The sequence below is a fragment of the Acanthochromis polyacanthus genome, chromosome 10, assembly GCF_021347895.1.
Source record: "Acanthochromis polyacanthus isolate Apoly-LR-REF ecotype Palm Island chromosome 10, KAUST_Apoly_ChrSc, whole genome shotgun sequence".
Classification (NCBI taxonomy): Eukaryota; Metazoa; Chordata; class Actinopteri; family Pomacentridae; genus Acanthochromis; species Acanthochromis polyacanthus.
In genome coordinates this window covers 36,637,048-36,663,601 of record NC_067122.1, presented here as the reverse complement: position 1 = coordinate 36,663,601, position 26,554 = coordinate 36,637,048, and the positions used below count along the sequence as shown (strand labels likewise).

At 40.0% G+C, this 26,554-nt stretch overlaps 1 protein-coding gene across 2 annotated transcripts in view; it reads left to right on the top strand.

The window, feature by feature from the left end:
- Window positions 1–9,610: 9,610 nt before the first annotated feature.
- aff2 (AF4/FMR2 family, member 2) overlaps window positions 9,611–26,554 on the top strand; it is a 241,069-nt gene continuing 224,125 nt past the window's right edge. For both annotated transcript variants that reach the window (XM_051954950.1, XM_051954949.1), the window contains exon 1: window positions 9,611–9,858. In XM_051954950.1, the coding sequence (XP_051810910.1) occupies window positions 9,806–9,858 (53 nt within the window). In that variant the 5' untranslated portion in view covers window positions 9,611–9,805. The remainder of the gene's footprint in view (window positions 9,859–26,554) is intronic.

Genomic DNA, 26,554 nt, shown 5'->3' with positions numbered 1-26,554 from the left:
GTTAGAGCTGCTCAGAAACCTGAACTCTCTCTTAGTTTTGCTGCTATAGGTTTAGACTGCTGAGGGACTCCCATGATGCACTGGGCTCCTTCTACTCTCCTCTCTTTTTCTTCCATAGTTGCATATCACCATTACATATCACTAACTCTGTTTCCTCCGATGCCCTGTGCTTGTCCTCTCCACAGGTGCCTCTGGATCTGGAGCTACATGTCTCTGATCTACAGTTTCTGGTCTCACTGACCTCTAAAATGTTCATTGTTCTGTTTGTACTGTCTGTCTGTTCTCCATCTGCTATCTGCTATCCCAAGATAGCAGGATAGCAGGTAGATTTTCTGTTCCTTGTTTAAAATACGCAAGGTGTTTACCTCACTCTGTGCAGTGCTATGAGATGACATATGTTGTGAAATGATACCACATAAAAAACGTTTTAATTGAATTAAAAATGATCCAGTATGTCCACATCTGTGTCTCATTGCCACTTGGTGCTGGAAAGGTGGTGTATAATGGAACAAGTAAAGCACTCAGAAAATGCAGTTCTCCACCCTGTCGCCTCAGTTGTTGTATGATTTTCGAAGTCCACACCAGCTGACTTAGTTTTCACTTGTTGTCATTGTTGCAGTGATGCTGTGCCGTTATCTGGTAATGATATAGAAATCTTTAACAAATCCATGGATTCAGACTATAAGCCTTATCCCTGCCAAAATCTAATCACTTGGTCCTTGTGTCATTTCTGACCTTCCCTGAAAAGTTCATTCAAATCCGTTATTCTGTTTTTGAGTAATGTTGCTAACAGACAGACAGACAGACAGACAAACGTATGCTGGTTGTTTCATATCATAACTCCACCACGTTCTTTGGTAAAGTAATTATCCGGTTTGCGTTCTTTTTAATTCCAAACATCCAGTATAAACAAGTTTAATGAGAGCAGTGGGACCGTCATACTGCAGAACATAAAACAAAAAATGGAGCTACTATTATTTGTCCAGTATTAATAATGTGGCCACCTGGAATGTATTGGCCATGTTGATTCCAGGATTTTTAATTATTTGAAATGAAAACTTTTAGAGTGTGGTTTAAGGTATGATCGCTTTTTGATACTGCACAGAAGACATTTCTGTGTCTCTTTACTTCTAGTCACTGTTTTTCTGTTTCCATAGAAGAGCAGGACTTTTAATGCAGTGAAAAATGAGCCCACAGTGAGTAAAAATGTGACAGGAACAATCCCCACAAACTGCTTGGAGTTCAGAGGATTAACATGTCAACCGTCCTGTTTCATTTGTTCAGTGCTTTGGAAGCAGCATTTACTGGAACAGAGAGTTTTTTGGAAAACAAAATGTGATGTGAAAACCACCTTGCTTCCAACAGGGCCATTAGCCAACTATGATTTTAGATTCTTTATGGCTCCTGTGGGGCCGGTTGGGCTACAGCTGTCTTTAGTCGCTTCAAGGACACACCTTTGTACTACACATGTGCCGCAACCCTGTATGAAAAAAAAAAAATCAGCGCTCTATGAAAAGCATCAGCATGTTTCGACCATTAGTGAAATGACCACATGAATATATTGTGAATGTAGAAAGGCTTTTACATGCTGCTTCCTTTTGGGGCCATTGAGCACAGTGACAACCAAGAGCCAAGGCTAAACTGTTCTGCTACTGCCTCCAAAACCTGATAAAAGAAAGAAAAACATTCAAACAGAATTTGAATAGAATGCATAATTAATGTCTGAATTGACTGCAAGAACCACCTCTGTCCTCTTTATGGTCAAATGTTTCTAATGAGGAAAATCCAATTAGGAAGTCACTGCTTATTACTTAGCACTAATTGGCGACTATATGGCTATGATTTATTAATTCATTAACGTTTTACTCATCAGTAATGTACAACCTGATAAAAGCAGAGTGTAGAAGTCCCTGTTCACTTCACAGACTTGAGAGAAGAGCTGTCTTTGATGATGTTATTGATTTGTGTCTTCTATCTCTAATGAACCACCACCAGCACAGAATTGTGTTTTTCAAGTGAACCAGAATTCAATTTTTTTTCTTCTGGCTAAACAAGTATTTTATTTTAAGGGTTTGAGAATAGATTTTTGGCCACAAAGAGGCAGAAACCACCCACAGAAGCCCTGAAATATCACAAATAATCTCTGAGAGTCGCTTGACATTTAATGCTGAACATCAGAGCTTTGTGGCTAATAAGGGCGAGTTACCATAAATTTAATGCAAAACAGAATATACATTGTAAAGAGATGCACAAGGCACTTTCATCACCATTGTTCTTTGATTTGTACAGATTGTTTTTTCTAAAGAAAGCAGCATGTCCTTTGAAAATGGGATTACAATTATTAGTTGAATAATACAGCATCGGTCCCCTTTCTTCATTAAGCCTTTCCCCTTATAGATCAATTACATGATAAAGACTTGAACAGTTATTAATGATCATTGAAGTCTTTGACTAAACCCCTAAAAACTCTTCTTTGTGCAGTAAAGTTAATCCTTTAGTTCCTTAAAATAGCTTTGGCATAGTTTTACAACGTTGTGTCCCTCCAGAAGGTGCAGACTGATGAATTTCCTGCAGCTCAAGCACACCAGCTCACCTACAAACCTGCTCAAAACACTGTGAAACTACAGCACAAAGTGGCAAGTTGTGCTATAGAGATTCTGCCATTCATGTTTGATCACTCGAGGCGTCTTTAAAATTGGGCACTGGATCTTTAATTGTTAGTTACAAATTCAGGATTGTATTCAACACTTATGTATGAACAGAATTTATACAAAGTCTCTTTACATGCTGACAGCAATCAGTAAAACACTAATAGACCTCATAAAAAGAAATAAATCTGTTATCTGTGTCAGTCCAGTAATCCAATAGCGAGTCATTTCATTCAGTCTGAGGTAACTGGTTGGTCTGTGTGTATAATTACATACCTGTTAGCCTACATGCTCTGCCTATGCATTCATTGCACATCATTGGAGTCTACAAGGCTAACCACTGCTCCAGCTAGTGAGCAGATAGCACAATAATGGCAGATGAAGAACAGTCACATGCTTCAGACCCACCTAAACATGGAACTTCTTGCACTGCTGCACACAGCAAGAAAACAAAGACAGTAGGAGACAAAGCTATGACCAGAAAACGTTGAAGCATGAGGTCAAATCAGTGTGGCTTTTTTTTTTTTTAACAGCAGCAAAGGGGCCTGAAAACAGGTAATTATACGGTTTGTTTTGTTTTGTAGGGATATGGTTTACGCCATTTTGGTCTTTTGACACCAAACGTAATGAGTGAGTTGTGAATGGTGGAACAGGAGAAATGTACACATGGTGATATGGTTGTGACCTGTCAAAGTCAAAAGTATCCCGCTCTAAAACAAAACCTGCTTTATCGTCTATTTTTGGGATCACAATTTTCTATACAACCATCATGCTGCATTGAGGGAAACTTGAAACTAGAAATTGAATATATAAACTAATTAGGAAAATACTTACTGAGGTAAGGAGGGTCATTATCTCCTAGATTTAAAGAGAATCAGACTTCTAGGGTCGCCTCCTGCTGTCTGTTAGAAATAATAATTTTAAGGCATGTGGGTTATATTCTTAGGACCTCGAGGCTACAGTAATATTTGGCTATGGTGAGTGAATAAATTAGTCCTTCAACAGTACTCAGGCAGATCAGGTTAATGTGTTTTGGAGGAGAGACTGCTGAAGAAGTCCTGAAGGACAGAGAAATTGTATGCTTTCAAAATCATGCTTGCTTTTGCTGTTTCTATGATTTCTACTTGCATACTCTGGCTTCAAATGAGCTCTGGTACAGATTTTATGATGAAAATCCAGAAACCTCAGTTATAGGCACCATTTATACAATAAAAATACTTAATCATAGATAGCATAAAGTGCCAGAGAACACTACAGATTAAAAATACAAATACATTGAACACCATATTTGCTTGGTAATTAAGAGGAAACCTGCAATCATCTAAGCTGATGTGATGCTTTTTTTTTATACAAAACATGGACAGTGAGACTTCAGATAAATAGCAGAGAAGATGAAGTTCAGAGATAAATAAAAGGAAAGTAGAAGAACTGTTGGACTCCCCGTCCAAAAGAAAAACCACACATTCCAATATTGTGTTTGACCACCTTTAGCTTTGAGTACGGCACTCATTCACTGTGGCATTGTTTTGACAAGCTTCTGCAATGTCACAGCATTAATTTCTGTCCAGAGTTGGATTCATTTTCCAGCAATGTCTTCTGTTGATGTTGGACCGCTGTACAAAGTCTTTTCCAGAACATCCCAAAGATTCTCAATGGAGCTGAGGTCTGGACTCTGTGGAGGACAATCCATGTGTGAAAATGAGGTGTCATGCTCCCTGATCCACTCATTCACAATGTGAGGCCCATGAATCCTGATATTGTCATCTCGGAATATCCCCATGCCATCAGGGAAGAAAACTCCATTGATGGAAAGACTACTGTTAATTGTTCATGATATGATTTCACCAAACGCTGAAATGATTTCTGATCTAAATCATCCACGACTTTGTTCCAGCCACATTTGTTCCTCAAAGATGATGGTTCTCCACTATCCTTCAGGTTTTAATAATGTGTTGGACGGTTCTTAGCCTGATTTTAGGAGTTCCAGAAATCTCCTTAGCTGTTTTCTTTACTTGGTGCAGACTAATAATTTGACCCTTCTGAGACAGATGAACATCCTTTCTATGACCACAGGATTTATCTTCCAACATGGTTGTTTAAGAAATGAGAGGCTCCTCACTGCATCAGCTAGAGTTAAATAAGTTGTTGCAGCTGAAACATATTCATCACTGCAGTAATTATCCAATGGAATACTCTTACCTATTTGCTCAGTTAAATCCAGGTGTGCAATGTTTTTTTTGGACTGGTAGTGAATATGATGAAAATCAGATTCAGGCAAACTCTTCATGGTGTAATACCTGCTTGGAACCACATGGGGGAGCTGTGGTACTGCAGGGATTCATCACTACCTCTCCTCAATGCGCCAGAGAGAAACAAGAGGAGCAGAAGAGAAGCCTGAGCACATATTGAAAATTCATGACATGCACTTCTCAACTTCTGCAAGATACACAGCAAGTATAATGAGCTCAAAGCTGAGAACTTGGTCCTTCCTGACTATTTTATCAGTTTGTATTTCTTTCCAGCTCCATGTGTGTGTCTGTGTGTGTCTCTCTCTCTCTCTCTCTCTCTCTGTGTGTGTGTGTGTGTGTGTGTGTGTGTGTGTGTGTGTGTGTGTGTGTGTGTGTGTGTGTGTGTGTGTGTGTGAGAGTGAGTCTCCCAATGTCATCATTAAAATGTACATTTCTGGCTGTGGCTTCAATAATACTGCAAAAGACACAAACAGAAACAGTTAAAGCCTCCTAAACAAACAGCTGAGGAGCGAGCAGGAGACGAATCGCTGCATATTTGCTCTTAATCCCATTTTCTCTCCACGTCTGTCCATCTCTTTTTATCATCTAATTCCCCATTAACTCATCCTACAATTGCTTTTTTTTTTTTTTAAATTGTGCCATATCTGTCTCCCCTTCCCTCTGCCTCTCGCTCCAGTCATTCTGTCTCTCAGTGTCTGACCTAGTTTTGGACAGCGTTTCTTACGCACACACAGAAAATCAGTGGTCCCGCAGGTGCTTGAAATCCTTGAAAAATGTTTGAGTTTGGTGTTTCTTAGGGTCTGGAGATGTCTGGACTTTTGATTTGCGAGGCTGGAATGGCTGGACTTGATCAAGGTCACGAAACAGCAATTTCACACAATCAGACACATTGCTAATGGCTGGCAGGGTTTTATTCCCATCATGCACTGTGGTTAACTCTCTTGTCTTTTCTTCTCTTCTCTGCTGCTGTTTGCCGACTGTGATGCAGAGTGGTGTTGGCATGTTGCCCCGGACCAGACCAAAATACTCCCACAAACACACGCACCAACAAAGTGACACAACATCCAAAACAAAGACACACAAACACACAGCCAGCAGTGCATCTTCAAATATTCCTTCCTGATACATTTGGACTTCTCCCCTCATTGCGGATAAAAAAAAAAGCTTCTTTTTATGTTTTTTCTTCTTTTCGCAGGAGTTTTTTTTAAAGGAGAGGACGGCGATGTCACAATGCAACGGCGGTCGCAGCCACTGCACATGCTGAGTGAGAAGTTTCAACCATCTGGTCAATCATTATTCATGGCAAGGCGTAAACAGTAAAACGTGCCGCTGGGCATGTGTTGCAGGAGGAGTGTGATGGGGAATAAGCTGCTAAACTGCTTCGGCTGATCTGAGACTAACGCAACGTGGCTAAAAAAAAAGATACAAAAACAGGTGATGAAAGGAGTTTGAGACCACGTGGATTAAAATGAGCTAAAGCTGGAGTAGGCAGGGTGTTTACAGCATCACTGGGAAACTAAACTTCTGCAAAATGGAGCTTAAGATTCAAGACTTGAGCCAGTCACAGCGTATAGAAAGAGCAATAAAGAGCTGCATTTTTGAAATTCTGACGTTTTCGTTTCCAGATTTCTACCTACTGCAGCTTTAACTTAGCCTAGCCGTGCTAGACCCAGCTCTTAAGACACAAGGGTCTAGGAACGCTCGACAGGGAGGGAGGCGGGCTAAAAGGTTGTCTATCAAATCCCTCTGCAGCAATTCGGTAGGTATACAACCAATCAGCGCAACGAATAGGCTGACGTGGTTCCTAGAGCGCCGGATTGTGGCTAAGTCCCATTAGCTTCCCAACCAGCGGAGCCAACTGGTATATTAAGGATTTGCCATATCCCGTCGGCATAAGTCCAAATACGTCTTTCTTCTCAATGAAACACTTCATTGCCGTCCTTTGTTTATCTTTCAAGTTGAATTTTAGCTTCAAATCTTTAAGGGCTGTGGCCAAAGCTGAGTCGAAAGATAACTGTTTATTGTGCGCCGGTTGTTTCTGTAAGAATCGTCACACCTCTGTCGTCACTTAGTTACGCCCGCCTTCTGACTCTACACTTCATGGTGATTGGTCCGGCCAGTTTTAGGAGCATCCAGCTTCGAGCCTTATGGAGGGTAACTAGACCCACCCTGGCAGAGAATTAAATTCGTTGCCGTGGGTTGCCTAGGCTATCTTTAACTTGCTTTACACCAAACAAACCGAGCTGTTGGTGTTCAGAAGGTGCCAGTTTAGAATATGCAGAGGAGCAGTTCTGCTGACAATCCTATATTTAGGCAAAGTGCATATACAGGAGCAGCAAAAGCAGAGAGTAAATCATACAGTAAATTATACTGTTTCTCCTTAGCTTCACTGGGCTGAACCTGCAACGTTTCGAGCTGTTTATGTCCGCCTAGAAGTCAACTCTGTCTTTTCAAGCTTAGATTTTCTTTATTCTTTTGGAACACAGAAGCTCTCAGCTTTCATGCCTCCCTCAGCTGTAATGTTAGCCGCACATAATGGGAACAAATCAAAGAGTTTTAATGAAAGTACAGCACATACGGCGGATCAGTCGAACGACAACAACAAATTCAATAAAACTTTCTATTTTAGACTGAGAAGACAGCCCTAATATGTTCAAAAATCTAATAGTTGCAACAACTGTTATTACAGAAATCACAAAATTGCAATACAGAGCAAAACATAACAAGACTGCTTAAGATTTAACACTCTGTACTGGACAGAAATACACATTAGAATGCAGAATAAGACTTCTGCAGTTATGCAGTGAAGCTGAGTTTTTCAGTCATTTTCTACCAGTGGCACTTTATTTTCACACTGTAAAAAGCAGAATGTCAGGTTTAAAGCATCTTTACTAATATTACCTACCTTCTTTTTGCGATTATATTGGCCAATATATGTTTGTAAGTTACATTTAATGCATTTTCTGCTGCAAAAATACCATGTAAGCTGAGCTATATGAGCAATTTGTATCATTTTAAGTTTGTTTAACTTAAAAACACTCAATCCCCTGCTTACTAAAAAATATCAGTTAACTTAGGTTGGATGCTTATTACAAAATCGTCCTTTATGTTCTGAAATGTGAAAGTTCAGTAACACTGTGATATTAATTTCAATCAGAAGTGTTGACAGGGAATTGATGGGACTCAGAAACACCCCCACAATTTAATCAATTGTTCCTTGTATCATTTCTGATGGATAAGTCTCAACAAGTCCACAGTGGTGGATTTGTAGTAGGATAGCAACCATGTGATCGTCAGCAGGCAGCTGATGTAGTGTTCACTTGTTGTCATGGTTACAGTGACACCGTGCTGCTATCTCACAATGATACAGAAATCTTTAACAAATCTGTGGATCCAGACTATAAGCTGCATCACTGTCAAAATCTAATCTGATCCTTGTGCCATTTCTGAACTTCCCTGAAAATTTCATCCTCATCTGTTTTTGAGTAATGTTGCACATGGACAGACACACAGACGAACAAACGTATGACGATCATCTCATAACTCCGCCGTTCCTGAGTAATAATACAGAAACAACATGGACATCTTAAAGGACGTAGCAGGTTTTTATTGTGAGTGCTTTAAACTGTAAAACTTCAAAACAATGCATGATGGGAACACTCAATCTTTCTTTTTTAAAAACTTGATTTAATGACTTGATTGAACTCTTAGCTGCAGATTTATTTAACTAATCATTTCATTAAAAAGACCTAAAATCTGACAACTAGACAACAGAAACAAAATATTTTAAGTTAAATTGATTTGAAAAGATTCCTGATGAATGTTTTTACAGTGTAGGGTTGAAATGTAGCCTGTTCCGTCCAGCAGACTCTCTAATGTGCTTCAGCTACAGTCTTTTTCTGTCTATAAAAAGTACTCCTGAGCACAACCCTATTCGTTGGGTTGTTTTTTGTTTTTTTATTCCTGCTCTGCTGTTTTAATTTTCACTTAAAAATGTTGTTTTTCTATCAGAAAGCACAGCGAGGCCACACAGAGGCCACGAGGTCATGTTCTCAGCATTGTTGGGGCATTTGGAAGAAGCCGAGGAGGATTTTACAGTCACACAAATTATACATGGTGGATTTGGAGAGCTGGGTCTTCCACTTTAAAGCTAAATATCCTTAAAATGTAATTAATGTCTTCGGTTATTCAAACTGAAAACATGACTGAATAAATACGTTGAAATAGAAAGAAGTGAAACCCTCAGAACTGGTTCGGTTTTAATGTCATTTTCCATAGAAAAGGTGCAAAATAATCACTATTTATTGACGGTTTGAGGGGAGATTCTCAGGTTTTCCGACTCAAAAGGACACCTAATCAGAAATGAGTCATCAGAGGTGTGTAATGTGTGGTTTCCTGCGCAGATGAACTTGATAACATGTCAGCATCAGGCACAGTTACATCACTCAGACATGTTATCCTGCTGCTGCTGCTCACTAAATGACTCATTTTGGGGTTTTATTTTGGAGAGATTTGTGCAGAAAAAACAGCTGGTTGCTTGTTATGGAGGAATATTTTTACAGTGAATATGTCAGTGACTTGTCTCTAGTGTATATATATATATATATATATATACGTGTGTGTGTGTGTGTGTGTGTGTGTGTGTGTGTGTGTGTGTGTGTGTGTGTGTGTGTGTGCGCGCGCGCGCGCGCGCGTGTGCTCTCTCCTCCCTCCACCTCTGCCTGGCTGTCAGCTTCGCCTCGACCACGTAGCAGCTTCCTGGCAGCAGCTTGTGTTACTCTCCGTCTCTCTGACACTCACAATCAGTAGCCTGTATGTAGAACCACGTAGCAGCAGCAGCAGCAGCAGCTTTTGGATTTTAACCACCATCCTCCTCCTCATCATCACCTCCTGCGGCTCGAAGCTTCAATGGATCTCTTTGAATTCGACTTTTTCAGAGACTGGGAGCTTGAACAACCATGGTAAGTCCTGCGCACTCTGCTTTATTCTCCGGCTTCCAGTGCCTGCGTGGAGAGGATGAGGGGACATCTGCGTGTTGGTGCTGGAAATGTAAGATTTCCACGGTGTTTATTGTGGATGGAGGCGCAGCCAAAGTGAGAGGTCGTGCAAAACCGTCTTTCTTTGTGTCAGCGCTGTTTGCTGGAGACGAACCGGGAAGCATGCACACGTAGCCCGAACACACAGTCGGTGCACAAGCCGGTTCTCTGACTGCTTCATTGTCATATTAAGGAATGTTCGCTTCTGGATGCGGCGAGACGCAGCAGCCGCAGCACCGGTGCAGGAAATGGGAATGAAACTGTGCAGCCCGCATAAGTTTGGTAGTTTGATTTTCTTTTTTAAAAAAATCTTCGCTTAAAAAAATCTCTTGTGCAATCATTAATGGACAAACAGAGTTGTGGTTGTGCAGCAGCCTACAGGTGTTGGTCTGGTTTTTGGGGCAAACTGTGCGTAATGATGGAGAGAAGTTCATCTTGAACATGCAGCAGTGTTTGGAGATGTTCAGTGTTTGGAGTGTTATGGTCCACTCAGCCTCATGATTGTTCCATTTACCAGCTGCTATTCTGATAAAGAAATCATTGTCACTGCAAATTCATATCAGCTGTTGGTTGGACAAAACAAGGGAAGTCATAAATCGGCTTGAAGTCAGAGCAGAAATATCACAATCTGTGTTCATATCAGAACATAAATGACAAGAAGCAGAGGTGCAAGAATATATACCGTGACACTGTCACTGTTCTGTAGTTTGTCCACCAATAAATAAAATACAAAGAAGCTATATAAATGCATTTTTATATCATTTAAAGTTTATTTTTTACATTTAAGGCTACACACCAAGGTTGAAGAGTCTGTGTTTGCTCTTACAGGATGTGCAGTGACATGCAAACCGTTCCTCCAAGGCTGTGCAATGAGACATTATAAAGAGCATTTCATAAAAAAACAATGAAAAATAGAAAAATGTCTCAGTGTCAAAAATAATACGGAGGCAGTAATTGTGATGCTATCATTACTGGGAAAAAAACAGTTGATCTGATATTTAGTTTTCTGCAACAACATGAAAAAATACCAGAATTTTGACAAGATGACTTGAATAACTCTCTTTGGAAAGAACGAGCCGGTCTAGTAAGATTGCGTTTGATTTTGTAGGGGAGATAAATCGAAAAATAAAAAATCTGATTAAAAAAAGCTGACAAAAATCGCTTTGAATCCTTTCCTTATAACTGCCAAAGGGATTCAAAGTGGTTGTTCCTCTTTGGGTGCCATTCAGGCCTTGTTGTACGGAGCTTTGTGCTCATTTAAAAGGTCAAACTATGAATTTGTTCATGTGGCCGCAGCGCTTGCAAGACTCTGTTGACCGAGTGAATGATTTTGATCAGCACCAACATTTCCATACAACTTTTGCAATCAAACCTTCCTTCTCAGTGCTCCTCGCTCATCTTGTTGGACACATGTGGAACCAGCATGTCAGCATCTTCTGATAAAGTTAAAAACCTCTGGGAACCTTTAAATCAGACTAACTGATGTTCAATCAGACTTCTCTTGTCGATTAGTCATGCAAAATGAGAACCATGTGAGTTTTCTTTTAGCAGCAAGGGAAGCTGAATCCCGCTGTGTTTAGGTCCATTTGCTTTGCTTTACGTTCCTGCAATGTGACTATTGCAGACATGCAACGTTAGCCTGACTTTAAACTCTCAAATATCAATATTTGTTTCTGCCTCATGCAGACTAAACTGTTAATCAGTCTGAGTCGGACCATTGTCTGCCATTAAAATTAATGTTCCGTTCTGTACAGAGCTGCGCTGCTCGCTGAAGTCATTTTCTATGCAGCAGAGGACGTAAGAACAAAGACCCACACGGGGAGAAGCTCTTTTTAAGGCTTTGAAAACTGTGGAGGCCCAAAGATGCTGGAGGTTTAAGAGATGACAGAGCGGCTGTAATCTGCAAGAAAAATATTAAACATTATTCTATTTCTCTGCGTGGTTCGAGATCTTTTCTAACAGTGCATTTGGGCAGAAACTGGGCTTATGAAAAGTAATGGAGGAGCAATTTGAAAATTCAGAACAGCTTGTCAGCTCTCTCTCCGGTTGCACTGGGCAGCGTCCTGTGGATTCTTCAGCTCAGACCGAATTTCATGCAGCATTTTTACACTGAGCACTTTTCCAGTTTTGCCTCTGATTCACCTGTTTTTTGTCTCCAGCCTTGAAACCACAGCTGCTCACTCTGTGTGAGTGTGATGTAAGGTGATGTGCACGGTCAGAAACGATGCAGACAGCGGGCATGTTTGGCTGAAATGTTTACATGCTGCTGGATATATTTTGAGTGTGTTGTTTTAGAGCAGTCCACATGGTGTTATGTGAGTGCAATGCACCTGTAAAAAGGCTCAACTGTGGCTCCAGTACATGTGTGAATGAAACAGACGTGCAGAAATATATAGAAAGATGACCAAAAACAGTTCACAAACAATCCCTATCAACATATTTTTGGATCTTGTAAAACTAAGGCTGCATGAAATTGGAAAAATCTGACTTTCTGATGTTTTGTTTTTGTGCAACAATTTGAAAAAAATACAAGAATTTTCCACCATTTGGAAAGAATTAATGAATCTAGAGAGACTGGAGTGATTCTGTAGGGGAGTGCGTCTGCATCAAAATAGGTGATTTAAAAACAAAGCTGTAAAAATCAGTTTGGAACCTTTCTCATATCTGCTAAAGCAATTCAAAAATAGTTTGATTGTTGCTTTGGATGTCATTCAGAGCTTGTTTAAAAGGTCAAATGAATGAATTGCCTCATGTGGTTGCAACACTTGCAAGCCAATGCTGAGACCAGTATTCCTATACAACGGACATTTCATTTCTTGTTGCAATCAAATCTTCATTTTCAGTGTTTCTCTCCTGTTCCTCGCTCGTTTCGCTGTGCTCATTTGGAAACAGCATCATATTAATAAAGTAAAGAAACAAATCTCTTCAAGAATCCTTAAATTGGAGTAAAGAAATATTTTTTTGAAAAGCTCGAACCATTCTCATATACTGGCTTCAATATATAACATAAGGAGGCCTGTGTGGATTCACCAAATTTAAAAATGTCAGCTGATAATGAAAGATTATTTCACTAAATGCTCAATATTTCTATGTCCAAACAGAGCTGAAATAGTCTGGAGGATTGTGGGAGGCAAAGTCTATATAACAGTCAGCTCTATATTACAGTGGGAGCGCGATAACTTGGCAACCGTGTTGCTGTTTTGGATTCGTATTCCGGCGAGGAGAGTCCTTGCAGGGAAAGTGACACACACTGCTGTCCCTCAGCAGCCACCATGGAGGGGCCCCGGAGCAACGTACTTAACCCCCCGCTGCTGGAGTGGAGCTGCTCAGGGCTCGACAACAAGCTCAGGGTGTCTGCACATGTAACCCTCCCCCTGCCACCACTCCATCACACCGCCGCTGTCAGGTGGTCCTGATGAGAGTCTGCTGGGCTCACAGCGAAACAGGCTCCAGTCCAGGAGAGACAGTACAGGATGTAGATCAGGTTAGGGACCCACTGTACGGCTTTGTTAAGGGCTGGTACCGATGTTGATCATTGGTACTCAAGAAATGACAATGACTGATTTTAACAGCAGAGAACTGTCATTCACAATGAGGCTTCTTCATTATTAAGGGTGATTATGACTAAATATGTAAAACAGAAATAGGTGTGATTCAATTACGACGCTCTCCTCTGTTTATGTGGGATTTACTGAGATTGATCAGTTTGTCTCCTGCAGTTCTGTCTGCTGTTCTTCCTTATTTTCTCAATATTTCACTCCTCTGTCAGTTTTGCGGCCCAAAAAGGTCCATATCTTAAAGCTTTATTACTCCGCCAAGGAACACGGCAGAGTTGTGATGATCGTACATTTGTCTGTCTTTCTGTTCACAACATTACTCAAAAACAGACTAATGGATTTGAATGAAATTTTCAGAGAAGATCAGAATTTAAAAAAGGACCAAGTGATTAGATTTTTGCAGTGATGTGGCTTATAGTCTGGATCCATGGATTTGTTAAGATTTCTGTATCATTGCAAGATAGCGGCATGACATCACTGTAACCATGACAACAAGTGAACACTACATCAGCTGCTGATGATCACATGATTGTCGACTGCTGTGGACTTAACGGGACTTATCTGTCAGAAATGATACATAGAACAGTTGATTAAATTGTGGAAATACTGCGATTCGGTATCTGTGCATAATGTACACGTGCATAACACACGCCTGTGCTCAGCGCAAGGTCATTTTGTTTGTGGTTACATCGATATTAAATGGACACATTCTATGGTGCCATGATTTCTGCCAGAAATTTTTTTTCAAGATTTCTGCCATCTGAAATGATACAAGGACTCAGTGGCCTTTACAGAGTACTGCACTCTCTGAGTGCTTTTCTCATTTGTTATTGTTTTTACATTAATCTGTGACTGTCTTCTAACTTAGCCGCTAGCTGTTAGCGTGAATGTCTAGACAGTGAACATTGCTACTGGTAGGGAGACTGATTTGGTGGATGATAAAATCTGATTAACTTGAAGGTGAATGAATGAAAAGACTCACCTTGATATACAATTAAAGATTCATGTTTTGTCACCACAAAGCAGCGTCTGTACTGTTAAAACTAACTCTGGTGCATTAAGGCCAGCGGTTGCTCCTCCACATGTTCAGACAGTGAACCTGAAGGGATCACGAGATGCTAAAAATAAAATGAGAGAAGAAACTCTTTGAAAAAAATTGTCAGATTTTCTCATCTTTTTTGCTTATTTCTTCACTCTTTGCCGTTCACATGGAGTTTCTGCTTAATTTTTAACTAGTAGCCAAACCATACAGTGTTTCAAATGTAGGAACAGGACTACTTAGTGATGAAGCACTGTGATTTGTCAAGTATTTAATTAATTTGCTACTTTGGTCAAAAACAGACATTATTGTCACGAAAGCGTGGGATTCAGACACGTGAGACTGTTCGTTTCCCCACAACAGTCGACGTCATCATCACTGTGTTTGAGGATCAGAAAATAATGCTGCCAATTATTTCAGCGATGAGCTTTTTCAGACACAAACAATGTTGTCCCGTCAAAAAAGCACACAATCAAGAACTGTTCCAAATTTTCGAAGACGGTGATAAAAAAAAACAAAAAACATTATTTGATGTGGAGAATAAAAGCCTGCCAAATTTCTTTCCAACAATAACCAGCTTGGGAGTCCTTGTTAGTTTATTTACAAGTGATAAATTGCTGGTAAAAAGGACAGAATGAAACTCAGTGGGTTCAGAATGCTTCATATGAAGGGCTTGTTGGAGTGTGTAACGGCATCTGGGAACCCCATCCTGACACTAATTATGTGTCTTTTTGAGACCAATGAGCACTTTTTGTCTTCTTAACTCAATTACCTCATATGTGCAAACAAGTGCTGCCCAATAAATTATTACTTATCAGTGTAACCCATTGTGTTGAAGCTACAAGGACTACAGTCAACCAATTAAAGTCTTAGTTGACTGGCTGAGAAGCAGGTAGGATTTCAATAGATGATCGCATTGAGAATGAAAAAATCTGCTTGGTGTCCCCAAATGAACTAAATACATTGATCACACTCTTCATGCTAACTGTATTATTCCAAATTAAATGTTAATCAACATAAAAAGCAACTATTTGCAGCATATTAAAGGATTTTAACCTGGTTATTTTCTACTGAAATGCTAACTAACAGACTTAGAGATGAGAAGCTCCATGCATTCATGAGATTTCTCTAAAGAAAAGTATTTTAAATGGTGATCAAAGCACAAAACAAGAAAAACACTTAAAGACAGCAGCACTCCGCCAAGACTGTTCATTCCTTGAGCTTGCACTGAACACAGGCGTGTGTTCACACCTGAGCTAAATATGCAGCGGGTGGCGGGAATTGATCAGACACAGAACCCACAGTTTAATCAATTGTTTCTTGTATCATTTCTGATGGATAAGTCCTGGTAAGTCTGCAGCGGTGGATTTTAGTCGGATCGCAATCATGTGATCGTCAGCAGGCAGCTGATGTAGTGTTCACTGTAACTATGACAACAAGTGTTCACTTGTTGTCATGGTTACAGTGATGCTGTGCAGCTATCTCACAATGATACAGAAATCTTTCACAAATCCATGGATCCAGACTATAAGCTGCATCACTGTCAAAATCTAATCACTTGGTCCTTGTGTCGTTTCGTAACCTGGCAATAGCCAGATTAATAATTGTGTAGTACTTGATAGTACTCCACAATATCAATCTGGGACCGCTCCATGTAAATCCGTTCGGAGGAAAGAGGCACGGATTGGACAATGCAACAGTATGTCCCGCCTCTGACAGGTTTGTTTTTAGCCAATCGCGGGATCTTCACAACGAGCGGAGCCAATTGGTAGATTAAACTCTTACCAAAACCCGTTGGTAAAAAAGCACAAACATCTTTACCATCCAGAAATGCGCAAAGCGCCTCTCGTTGTTCTTCCTTCAAAGAAGCGATAGGAGATTCAGCTAAAACTGACTTAATAGCAGCATCTACACGATCGTTGTCCTCCGTTGCCCTGTTTGTTTTGATCTACTGGCGCTTGGTGTCGTCTTCACACCCGGATATCCCGCCCCACACACGAATACTGCTGCGTGATTGGCCCGTGCCAACTTGGCTCTTGGCTCACAGTGAAAGCGGGAGCGGTACAAGATGCTTTCTTGAGAGATTTGTGAACTCACAAATATCGCGAGAAATCAACTTGCTGGCAAGGTTAGTCATTTCTGACCTTCCCTGAAAATTTTCATACAAATCCGTTTACAAATCTGTTTTTGAGTAATGTTGCACACAGACAGACAGACAGACAGACCAATGCTGATAGCCACATAACTCCTTGGCGGAGTAACTATTGAGCAATTTCATGCAGAGAAGCTAGCCACTGTTTTTAGATGATTTGATGTGTTGGTAGTGCAGCTGTGATATAAAAACTTGGTCCTATTAGAAAGTAGATGAATGCATTCATTCACAGACGAGCAAAGCTTCATCTAAAGGTTTAGGCCATTGAGTTTAAGTTGCATCCAACATGGCGGATCATCTAAAAGCTAAAGGCGAATTGCTGTTTGTAAGGTTTTCATGCAACTTCTCAGTCATTTATTTCAACAAAATGCAGCCGAGGCAACATGGTGTCGGTTAGCTTGAGGCTAACTTCAAGCAAACACTCAGTAAATATTAGATAAGTTGGACCCCACAGTCTCTGTTTGGTTTGATGAGTTCAAAGTTCTGTTCCTCCCGCTGTTAAAAACATTAGATCAATCATGTAAGACTATTGATGTATCTATTTACTCCTTATAAAAGTGACACCGGCTATTATCTGACCAATGAGGACTCAGTCAGAGAAGGACATTGGGTAGGACTTTCATTTTCTGCACACTGAGCCCTTAAATTAGCCAAATGCTTGTACTAAAATAAAATAAACTTTCTAGCCATGGTCCAGGCCAAAGAAATCCGATGTATTTTGGTTGGGAACAGACCCAGTGCAGCACATGATTCTGCTGTTTCTCTCCCAAGTCTGCTTTTAGTCAGTGTCTTTTACCCACAGCTCTAAAGGCTGCTTTGATGTACCCGCGACTCAGTGCTAATAAATGTTCAAATGGACTCAACTGTCCGAGATTATAAAGAAGGAAAACACCAGCAGTGGGAGATGAAAACCACAGTGTTATTCTGAAAAAGGATCTATTTTCCTCAAAAAAATTTTTACAATGGATTTTAGAGGCACAAAAGACGACACACACCTTCAATAGAAACCACGAAAAATCACTCAGATTGGAGTTAAAAGTCTGTCACTCGCCATTGATGTGCGACTGGTGTTTGACAGTAGATTTTCCCTTTAAGGGAGAGAGAGAGAAAAAAAGAAAAACCGAGAGAGAAAACAATCTTGAAGCTCCCCACGCCTTTGTTAAATCTGAACGAACACTGTAGGTCTCCTCCTCCTCCTCCTGAAGAAATACCCTTTCATCTCTTCTGCTCTTTGTTGCTCTTCCTCCCTCCTCCTCCTCCCTTCTCGCCTCTTGTTTCAATCTCTCGCTCTGAGATCTGAAGGCTTTGTATGATTGTAATAGGGCTCGCATTGAATGTTGCGTACTCCTCGCTGTAATTGCCCATCATGTAGCCGGCTAATCATGGCAGTGGAATCTGGGGGAGATCGCTTTGAATGTTAATTGACGCTGATGGTGATTGGTTGAACCATTTAAGTAGTTAATTAGAGAATTGATTACACATTTCGTCAGCATAGAACGATAAGATTCCAGCTGCGTGTTTTGGAGCCTAAAAGTTCACATCTGCAGGAAGATACTCTGATTATTAGCACTATTATTTTACTTATTGGTTTGTTTCCTTCAGTGGTGCTTTAAAAAAGAAAAAAAAAGTCAGATTTTCAAAGTCAAAATACTGTTTCCAGAGCAGCCTGGAGGGGGGAAAAAACACTCAAGAAGAGAAGATGGAATCTGCAGGAAAAAAGAATGTCGACAGGGTCAATTCATTCAACGTTCATTCTCACAGTCCAATCTTCAATCTGCCCGTCAATCCTGCACAGCTCTCAATCAGCTCAGTCACACGTGCGAGCTCAATAAGCGCAAAATCATTCATCACACTGAAATTTCCATCCTATCCGTGTGACCGGCCTCGGCTTGCCAAACCAGCTCCACTCGATGATACTTCACACCAACATCATCAGCGGCTGCGAAAGGAAGCTGCGTCTCGGCCCAAACTGCCAAGAATTCACAAACAAATGCTCCCTAAACCGACAGCAGATAACACTGAAGGAAGTCTTCTATCTGGAATAAATCCACTTTATCCCATACTGGCAGTACAATTATCCCACAGGGCTGTAAAATGCAAGCTCTGTCAGCAGGTGTGAAGAAGCTGGTAAAACCAGTCACATCACCCAGAGTCCATCTGGGAGGAAACAGTTGCTGCTGCACAAAATACTCACACCGACGGATCCATTTTGCTTTTAGCTTTATTGTGGTGCTTTTATAAACGGAGTCCTGATTCCACGAGAGACAAATATACGCGTGAATAATTCAACAATTACATATAATTTCAGATATTCACAGCTAAAACTAATCTTGCCATCTGATAAAAATAAAGAAAGAACAAGCATCACAAGGTTAAAGAAGGATGATTTGTATTTGGAAAAATGAAAAGCTGATTTCACTCGTTTTTATCAAGGCAACAATCAGAAACACTAGTGGGAAACCATGAATACGTTAAGGTTGGGCTGCAATATTTGTATTCATTGAAGATGTTTTTCTAACTTAAGTATTAATCATTCAAAAATAGTATAAACTGTCAGAATATAGTGGCCAAGAAAAGCACTCAGAGAGCACAGTATGCCACCAAGGCTGCTCAGTCGTAATATTCCCGAAGGCTGAAATCTTGAAAATATTTGTGGCAGAAATCACGACACTGTAGAATGTATCCTTTTAATATATGGCAACATAATTAAACAAAATGACCTTGTGCTGAGCACGGGCGTGTGTTATGCATGTGTACGTTATGTACAGATACTGAATCACATGACCTAAATATGTAGCGGGCGGTGAGAATTGATGGGACTCAGAAACACCCCCACAATTTAATCAGTTGTTCCTTGTATCATTTCCTACGGATAAGTCCCAATATGTCCACAACGATCAGTTTGTAGTGGGATCACAACCATGTGATCATCAGCAGGCAGCTGACATAGTGTTCACTCGTTGTCATGTTTACAGTAACGCCATGCCGCTATTTCGCAATCATACAGAAATCTTTAATAAATCCGTGGATCCAGACTATAAGCCGCATCACTGCCAAAATCCAATGACTTGGTCCTGGAGTCATTTGTGACCTTCCCCGAAAATTTCATACAAATCCATTATTCCGTTTTTGAGTAATGTTGCTAACAGACAGACGGACAAACCCACGCCAAAAAATCACATAACTCCGCCTAGGCTCCGCCTCCTTGCCGGAGTCAGAATACAAATTTCTCTGAGCCAACAGCTACATCCTCCAAGCCTATGTCTAACTCACAGTCCAAAACCTTCAGGACTGAAAAATGAAGCTAGTGCTTAAAGTGCAGTTCCTGAAGTGTCCACTTGAGGCTGACTCCAAAAGTGAATCAACTCCTGTAAGACCCCCATGTTAAAATGTCCAACTTTATAGCAGAAATAAACATGTTTACAGCCTGATACAAAAATGATTATAGTCTATGCAGCTAATTTCTCTATTCATGACAACTATACAGGGTGTGTTATTCCTCTTTATTTGAATTGTATTAAGACTGAATATGTAGAGTTTTTCTATCTTTATGTGCCGTCAATGTACAAAACCCAAGGATTCTCAGTACATCTGCATGATTTTTTGTTATGTCAGCATTGAAAGACTGTAGAAACAGTTGAAATGGCTAGTTAACATACAGTTAAACTGTAATGTTATGGTCACATTGTAAAAAGACAAATTACTTTTTGCAAAAATACATGTTTTTGAGGTGGACATTATGTTCAATTATGACTATTTTTAAAAAAAAAATTCAATATGTCAATGAACACGTCTTTCTTTCTTTAGTCTTTCAAACAACAGCAAATATCTGTGAAATAATGGTATTTTTGCAGTGAAAAAATACTGTAAGTTTAAAGTCAAATGTTGTAGAAGAAATTACCATTCATAAAAATACTTTAGATTTTTGATGTGGACTTTATTTGCAACTTGGCAGTTAACGTGCGAACTGATTTTTACGTTTAGTTGATAAATCATTAAATTATTGTTTTCTTTTGTAATTTTTCAAGTTATTATCTGTACTTTGATAGAACAGGGAAAACCAGTAAAATGTAAATAACATGTAACATACCAAAACATGTTTCCAAAGTACATGTTCGAATGTTCAGCTGATTTAAAATGTAAGAAAAACATGTTTGAAGTGATTCATATATTTAGGTCTTCATACTCGCATTAGAATCTAAAGCAGTTAACATATTGATGGTATCTTGTTGTGCTCCATCAAGTTGTAATATCTGAGAAGTATCACAATTAGATATTTTCCATAAAATATTTCAGCTCTGTTGAAAGCTGCTTGTAGGAGAGCTTCTGACCAACACTGACAGTAAATGAGTGAATGGAAAACCAAAACCGTGACTCTGTGGAGCTGCAGAGGTGGACGACACTCCTCTGTGTGTCTGATGGAAACAGTTCATGTTCGTAACATCACACACACTCATTTAAGTCCATTGTTGTTCAAATAAATATATTGATTAGAGCAGCTTTACAACAGCGTTTCCAGGTTTTCCTGAGGGTCTGATGTATTCCAGAGGTTTTCACTCAGTCAGGCAGTAATTGTGAGGACTCGTCAGTGATCCACTGCAGACTTTTTCTCCTCAACTCCAGAAGGATGTAATATTACACAGATGTGTGTTTGCAGCTGTTTATACATTTTAATAGGGAAGTCGAAGCAATAATGAGACACAATCTCCAAATCAACTTTAAATATTTTCTTTTCAGGATTTAGAGGCTGCAGCACAACGCCAGGCTGTAAACAGTCGATTAAAGGCCGACATCTGTGACATATTAGGATTAGAAAAGATGAGACGTAGAATTCTCAGCTGAATTCTTCCAGTTATCTCTCTCATATGATCATCACTTATTACCGACAGCTCCTTTTCAACATCGCTTTAGTCTTCAGAGATCTGGCAACCTTGAAGATCTGATATCTGAAGTAAGATGCTGTCAGTCAGCAGAGGTGTGAAAGGGAGAATACGATGCCTTAATTGTAGGATTCTTTGGAATAACAATTCAGGTGGTGGAGCTTCTCAATTAACTGTTCAACTGATAATCCACTTACATGATCACATCGCACAGCTCGTACAAAAGCAGAGGTCAGCTGGTAAAAGTTTATTAGCAGGTAAACGGAGGAGTCCTTCTGTCTGCGGCTGAGAGTCGGAGTGTTTCAGGGTTTGCACATAAAGAGCCCAGCCATCTGTTTGCTTTCTTAAGTGTCCTATAAGAAAATTAAGAGTAACCATCTGGATGGGATATAAAAAATCCTCAGCAGAACATTTATCTTCATCAGGGAAGTTTTTGCACCTCCCTCCTCCTCAGTTCACATGTAAGCATCATATTGACCCCCCGAATTTGAAGACTGGTGTCCTGTTTTGCATTTTCTGTGTTGTTTGGGATAATTAGCAAAGTGCACCACTGAACCCAAGAGTCAAACTTTTATTTAATTTATTGATTTAGGTGCCAAATCCTGCAATTAATCTAGTTATTTTGTAGTTGTTGACAAGAAATATCAAATTTGTAGCAAGAGCTCTGCACATTTTTCCGCATTTTCTATGTAATTTAGATAATTAGCCTCAAGTCTCTGCAAAGTGGACCACTGAGCCCAGAAGTCAGTTTCAATTTATTGTTGATTTGGAACATATGAAGCCCAAAAATAAATGTAATTTTTCTACAATTGTTGACTAGAAATGCCAAATTTGCAGCACACCTCTGCACATTTTACTACATTTTCTCATTTAACCTGGATCATGGATAATTAGCCACAAGTCTCAGCAAAGTGCACCTCTCAGGAGTCAAACTTTTATTTAATTTATTGTTTTAGGTGCCAAATCCTGCAATAAATCTAATTATTTAAGACGTTAATTATTAGTAGTTGTTGACCAGAAATGTCACATTTGAGCTCTGCACATTTTCTGCATTTTCTATGTAATTTAGATAATTAGGCTCAAGTCTCAGCAAAGTGCACCACTGAGCCCAGAAGGTTTAATTTATTTTTTTAATTTGGAACATATCAAATCCTAAAATGCATCTAATTTTCGTATAAGTGTTGTCTAGAAATGTCAAATTTGTAGCAAGAGCTTTGCCTATTTTACTGCATTTTCTCCTGTAGTTTGGATTATAGATAATTAGCCACAAACCTCAGAGCACAGAAATCAACATTTTTATTTATTCATGCATTCAAAATATGTCCTAAAATAAAAATATTGTTTGTATAATTGTGACTATAAATGTCAAGTAAATTTGTAGTAAAAAAAGCTCACATTTTTCTGCATTTCTCGTAACTAATTTGGAACATGGATAATTAGCAAGGAGTCTCATCAAAGTGCTCCGCTGAGGCCAGAAGTCAGTTTTAATTACTCCACCAAGGAACGCGGCGGAGTTATGTGACGATTGCTGTACGTTTGTCTGTCCGTCTGTTATTCCATCTGTGCACATCATTACTCAAAAACGGACAAACAGATTTGGATGAAATGTTCGGGCAAGGTCAGAAATAAAACAAAGACCAAATGATTAGATTTTGGTAGCGATTCTGCTTATAGTCTGGATCCATGAATTCATTAAATATTTCTGTATCATTGCAAGCTCGCGGCATGGCGTCACTGTAACCATGACAACAAGTGAACACTATGTCAGCTGCCTGCTGACGATCACATGGTGATGATCCTACTACAAATCCACCACTGTGGACTTGTATGAAATGATACAAGGAACAACTGATTAAACTGTGGGGGTGTTTCTGAGTCCCATTAATTCTTGCTGCCTGCTACATATTTAGATCACGTACACATACATAACACACCTGTGCTCAGTGCAACATCATTTTGTTTGTGGTTACATCTATATTAAATGGTCACATTCTGTGGTGCCGTGATAAATAAATAAATGCCGCATTTCTAAATAAAAAGATGTTGCATTTCTGACAATGCCATATGGGGGAATGAACAGTCTTGGCAGAGTGCTGTGCTCTCTGAGAGCTTTTCTTGTTTATTATTGATTTGGAATATATCAAGCCTGAAAATAAATATCATATCACTATAATTCGTTGACAAGAAATGTCATATTTGTAGCAGGAATTCTGCACATTTTTCTGTGTTTTCGCATATAACCTGGATCATAGATAATTAGCAAAATGCCCCTCTGAGCCCAGAAGTCAAACTTTTATTTAATTTATTGATTTTGAAGAAATCAAATCAAATTTTTGTGTGGCTGTTGACTTCAAATGTCAAATTTGTAGTAAGAACTCTGGACATAAAATATGATGCCAAATTAAACCGCGCAGCAAAGCACAGCGACAAACATGAGATGGTGACACCAGCAGGTACTCAGAGGATCAATAAATGCGGTAAAAAAGTCACTCGTGTGCAGCCGAAGCTCTTTACAGTGAGCTACATCTCTCTGAGCTGCAATATCTTTATTAAAACAGACTTACAGCAGAGCGAGTGTTCACGTGCAGCTCAGGCAGGTTATCAAATAAACCAACACAGATTGTTTCACTGTCTCTTTGTTAATGCTGCACAAAAACCTCAGTCGTCTTGTTGTCAATAGATGTGACTAAAAGCCCTGTAACTATTAATTAGACTATAAAGCTGAGCGTAACTCTGCAGGAGTGAAGCACATCGTTCCCACGGGATCAGATCACCAGGCTTCTGTTCTGGAGCCGCTCCTCTAATATTGGCAAAGTCATTGTCTTCAAAGTGTTTCCCACCTTTTAATACTCATATTTATCTGCGTCGTTATTGCTCCAGAGTGTTATTTTTTTTCTTAAAGATTAGTTTTGGGGTAGTTTTTTTTTATCAGAGAATACACAGAGGAGAGATAAGAGAGGCACGAGCCGTGGTGGAGTTTTTGAACCGCATTCAAACAGCAGGAGAAAGCAGGAAAACCAATGTGAAAATTACCGGAGTCTGCAGCACAGTGAGATATCCGTTAGCTCCCAGGAGCTGAAGTGTTGCTAATCGCAGTATGAAGTGCACAGCAGTATAAAATCTGTATGTTTAGTGTATTTAGTATGAACTTTATTTAATTAGCAAACTATTTATTTAAGATAATATTTGCTCATTTGGGGCTGCTCAGCGGCGTAGTGGTTAGCACTTTTGCCTTGCAGCAAGAAGATCCCTGGTTCGAATCCTGGGATGGGCCTGGGATCTTTCTGCATGGAGTTTGCACGTTCTCCCTGTGCATGCGTGGGTTTTCTCCCGGTACTCCGGCTTCCTCCTACAGTCCAAAAACATGCTGAGGTTAACTGATGACTCTAAATTGCCCGTAGGTGTGAATGTGAGTGTGATTGTTTGTCTGTATATGTAGCTCTGTGACAGACTGGCGACCTGTCCAGGGTGTCCCCTGCCTTCACCCAAGTCAGCTGGGATAGGCTCCAGCACCCCCCGCGACCCTAGTGAGGATAAAGCGGTATATAGAGGATGGATGGATACACACGTGGACAAAATTGTTGGTACCCCTCAGTTAAAGAAGGAAAAACCCACAATTCTCACTGAAATCACTTGAAACTCACAAAAGTAACAATAAATAAAAATTTATTGAAAATTAAATAATCAAAATCAGCCATCACTTTTGAATTGTTGATTAACATAATTATTTAAAAAAACAAACTAATGAAACAGGGCTGGACAAAAATGATGGTACCCATAACTTAATATTTTGTTGCACAACCTTTTGAGGCAATCACTGCAATTAAACGATTTCTGTATTTGTCAATGAGCGTTCTGCAGCTGTCAACAGGTATTTTGGCCCACTCCTCATGAGCAAACAGCTCCAGTTGTCTCAGGTTTGATGGGTGTCTTCTCCAAATGGCATGTTTCAGCTCCTTCCACATATGTTCAATGGGATTCAGATCTGGGCTCATAGAAGGCCACTTTAGAATAGTCCAACGCTTTTCTCTCAGCCATTCTTGGGTGTTTTTGGCTGTGTGTTTTGGATGGTTGTCCTGTTGGAAGACCCATGACCTGCGACTGAGACCAAGCTTTCTGACACTAGGCAGCACATTTCTCTCCAGAATGCCTTGATAGTCTTCAGATTTCATCGTACCTTGCACACTTTCAAGACACCCTGTGCCAGATGCAGCAAAGCAGCCCCAAAACATTACTGAGCCTCCTCCATGTTTCACCGTAGGGACAGTGTTCTTTTCTTCGTATGCTTGGTTTTTGAGTCTATGAACATAGAGTTGATGTGCCTTACCAAAAAGCTCCAGTTTGGTCTCATCTGTCCAAAGGACATTCTCCCAGAAGCTTTGTGGCTTGTCAACATGCATTTTTGCAAATTCCAGTCTGGCTTTTTTATGAGTTTTTTTCAGCAGTGGTGTCCTCCTTGGTCGTCTCCCATGAAGTCCACTTTGGCTCAAACAACGACGAATGGTGCGATCTGACACTGATGTACCTTGGCCTTGGAGTTCACCTTTAATTTCTTTGGAGGTTGCTCTGGGCTCTTTGGATACAATTCCAACGATCCGTCTCTTCAATTTGTCATCAATTTTCCTCTTGCGGCCACGTCCAGGGAGGTTGGCTACTGTCCCGTGGGTCTTGAACTTCTGAATAATATGAGCCACTGTTGTCACAGGAACTTCAAGCTGTTTAGAGATGGTCTTATAGCCTTTACCTTTAAGATGTTTGTCTATAATTTTTTTTTCGGATGTCCTGGGACAATTCTCTCCTTCGCTTTCTGTTGTCCATGTTCAGTGTGGTACACACCTTTTCACCAAACAGCAGGGTGACTACTTGTCTCCCTTTAAATAGGCAGACTGACTGATTATGAGTTTGGAAACACCTGTGATGTCAATTAAATGACACACCTGAGTTAATCATGTCACTCTGGTCAAATAGTTTTCAATCTTTTATAGAGGTACCA